The sequence below is a fragment of the Fibroporia radiculosa genome (genome assembly GCF_000313525.1).
Source record: "Fibroporia radiculosa TFFH 294 genomic supercontigs, scaffold26233, whole genome shotgun sequence".
NCBI classification, from domain to species: domain Eukaryota; kingdom Fungi; phylum Basidiomycota; class Agaricomycetes; order Polyporales; family Fibroporiaceae; genus Fibroporia; species Fibroporia radiculosa.
The window spans coordinates 1,228-4,684 of NW_012133037.1; the positions used below are offsets into that span (position 1 = coordinate 1,228).

Consider the following 3,457-nt stretch of genomic DNA (forward strand, 5'->3'; position numbering starts at 1 on the left):
ATAGTGCTACTTAAATGGAGTAGAGCAAATAGAGTTTAATAAGTATGAAACACTGAGTTGGATCAGTCAGACAGAACAGTAGACAAGTGATAGATATGAAACACTTGATGTTGATGAAACACATCAAGTGATGGGATCAGTTGTATAGTACAGGGTCAACAACAAATAGTTAGGAAAGAGAAAGAAACCCCTCCTCAAAGCTGTAACAGATATAGCCTTTTTGCAAGTTCTCCTCGATAAAGGTGTCCAACTCCTTGAGTTTTACAGGGGATAACAGATAGACCTTTCCTTGTTAGGGTTTAAAGTTGGCTTCCAGATCAATTGCATGGTCCCAGGGTTTCTGTTCTGGTAGGTGTTTGGCTGTGCTTTTGTTGAACATGGAAAGGAAAGCATTTAGGTATTCTGGGATGTTACTAGCAAGGGTCTTGATTGCTCATAGAAGCTGATCCCAACAAAAGCACATCTTCCCAGTGATCCAGTCAATGACTGGGTTGAAACGTTGATGCGACCTTGGGAAACCTAACCCTAACTTGGGGGGTGTGAAGTAAAGGGTGAGTTTCTGTTTCTCGGGGAAGCTGATGGGGGTGAGGGCTTATAGTTGTGATAGCTCGCTTGAACAGCGATGACTTCACTATGTTTTCTCTCAGGACGGTGTCGCGAGACTGTTTTGGACTGTCTGAACACTCCAACTTCTCGTAGAAGCAGAGGGAAGGTAAGAGGGGAACTAGTTCGATGACTCGAATGCAAAGTGCGATTCAAGTGCAAACACACGAGTCTTGTTCGAAGGTCGGGTGCAAGAACGGAACTTTAAAGTACTTAGCTGTACGTGTAGGTATGCCTCAAAGGGGGTGTACTGGTAGGGAACAAGGTTTGAAGGTCGTGGGCGTAGTTTTGAAGGGCGTGGACGTAGTTTGGAGGATCGTAGTTGTAGTTCGTAAGGGGATGCAATGCTTCGAAAGAGTTCAAAGCTGGACTGAGCTCTGCTGAGTGAGGGATGTGATTCTGCGCAAGTCTCGCTACTAGGGGCCAAGTACTGCGTTACAACCATGCAAAACTGTTCTTAAATATCCCTCATCCTGCCGAACCTCCTGAGTCACCGCCTCCACTGCCCTGACCGTGCCGAATGATCCCGATATCCTTCCTACTCCCGCCCAACATCTTCATCAGTTTCTGATTCCCATCCACCACGCTATTCCTGCTAGTCTCGGAGGCCTGACCATTGCAAGTCTTGGCGTTGCAACCCGAGCGCATTGACTTAAAGGTTTACCCAACAGCCCTGTATTGTATGTCTCAATCTCTGGATGATGGGGTTTCGTCTTCGAAGTTGAGCCCCCGGAATAAAGCTGCCACCAAAAGATCCCGATTGGATCATTGTGAGATTGCAAAACTTCGAAGATGTTGAAGGGCAGGCTTTGCTCAAAGGCATTTTTGTGTCGAGGTATCACAGTTGTCCCCGAAGGCAGAAGCTTTGAGTGCTTCAAATGTTGAGTACAACTCGAGGCGAGCCCATGCGTTACGCAGGCCTATCAACATTTGAACCATGAAAGTCCTAGAATGATTGGATTCCTATCCAATACTGTGGTGTAGGCTTCTATCCTCATTAGTTGTCCAGATAAGGATATAGTGAAGAAGACTTTGTATTTGATGGCCACAGCTTTATTTGGTGATCCATTGACATTAAACACTGGTCTGGGTGTGATACTCTGGTGCTGGAGGTTGTGATCTCAAGTGAACTGAATGCCGATATAATTCTCCATTGCTCCTGTGTCGAGCAATGCCTCAGTGGTGACGGTTTTGGCATAGGTTTTTAATATGCAAGGCAAATAAATAGATTTATGAGCTAATCTCGCCTGATAGTAAATAGTTCTTAGTGCCAGTACTTCGATTCAATGTCACAGCAATCGAAGACTTCAAAAATCCTTCTCAGAGGATATAGCTTGAATGTATTCTTTGGCTATCCCTTCCTCATCAGAGGAATCCTTGGTCTCATCCTTCTCCTGAGTGGATGTGTCGTGTGATTCAATTGCTCTGATGCGATTATTCGGGCATTGACAGCTCTGGTGTCCAGGCTTGTGACATCTGAAACATAACTTCCTCTCCATATGCTCTTTGTGGTCTTTATCTGACAGGTGTCTGATTTGTTGATCGTTAGATGATGCTCCCTTTGATGATCTATCTCTGGTTTCAATTGCCCAATTGTGTCACAGTTTTTTGAATATGCTCCAAAAATAAGTGCGTGCCTATCTTATCTTATCAGATAGCAATTAGATATAGATTAGATGTATGCTGGAGTATCTACAGAATAGTAGAGAACCAGCTAGAAGGTTCTAGGATGCGGTTGTCAATCAGGTGACAGCTCACTAAGCAGTTCTACTCAGTGTCGCTTAGTGGTCAAGACCCATACATCACCTGATTTTTTAGTCAGACTCCAGTGATAGGCCCGCGTAGCGCATGGGCTTGCCTCGAGTCATACTCAACATTCAAAGCCCTCAAAGCTTCCGCCTTCGGGGATGACTGCGATACCTCGACACAAAAACACCTTCGAGCAAAGCCTGCCCTTCAACATCTTTGAAGTTTCGCAATCTCACGACGATCCGATCAGGATCTTTTGGTGGCAGCTTTATTCCGGGGGCTCGACTTCGAAGACAAAACCCCAACATCTGGAGATTGAGACATACGATACAGGGCCAACAGTCAAACCTTTAAGTCGATGCGCTCGGGTCACGACACCAAGACTCGCAACGGTCGGGCCTCCGAGACTAGCAGGAATAGCGCGTTGGATGGGAATTGGAAACTGATGGAGACGTCGGGCGGGAGTAGGAAGGATATTGGGATCATTTGGCACAGTCAGGGCAGTGGAGGCGGTGACTCAGGAGGTTTGGCAGGATGAGGGATATTTAAGAGCAGTTTTGCATGGTTGTAAGGCAGTACTCGGCCCCTAGTAGCGAGACTTGTTCAGAATCACATCCCCCACTCAGCAGAGCTCAGTCCGGCTTTGAACTTTCTTTTGAAGTGTTGCGTCTCCCTACGAACTACGACTACGACCCCCCGAACTACGTCTGCGACTTTCAAACTACGCCTACGACCTTCGACCTTCGTCTATGACCAGTACCCCCTTCGAAGCACACCTACATGTACAGCTAAGTACTCCGAAGTTCCGTTCTCATGCCTGACCTTCAAACGAGACTCATGTGTCCGTGCTCGAATCGCACTTTGCATTCGTGTCATTGAGCTAGCGCCCCTCTTACCTTCCCTCCACTTCTAAGAGAAGTCGGAGTGTTCGGACGGTCCAAAACAGTCTCATGACACCATCCTGAGAAAATCTAGTGAAGTCGTCGCCATTCAAGCGAGCTATCACAACTACAAGCCCTCACCCCCATCAGCTTCCCTGAGAAACAGGAACTCATCCTTTACTTCACACCCCCAAGTTAGGGTTAGGTTTCCTGAGGTCGCATCA

The 3,457-nt window shown here is 46.7% G+C and overlaps 1 protein-coding gene across 1 annotated transcript; it reads right to left on the minus strand.

Annotated features, from left to right (window-relative positions):
* Positions 1-816: 816 nt before the first annotated feature.
* On the minus strand, positions 817-1,158 carry FIBRA_09313 (uncharacterized protein; the record flags this gene model as incomplete). Its single annotated transcript, XM_012321626.1, has 2 exons — positions 817-1,019; positions 1,086-1,158. 2 exons carry the CDS (start codon positions 1,156-1,158, stop codon positions 817-819), a joined length of 276 nt encoding a protein of 91 aa, XP_012177016.1.
* Between the last annotated feature and the right edge of the window lie 2,299 nt (positions 1,159-3,457).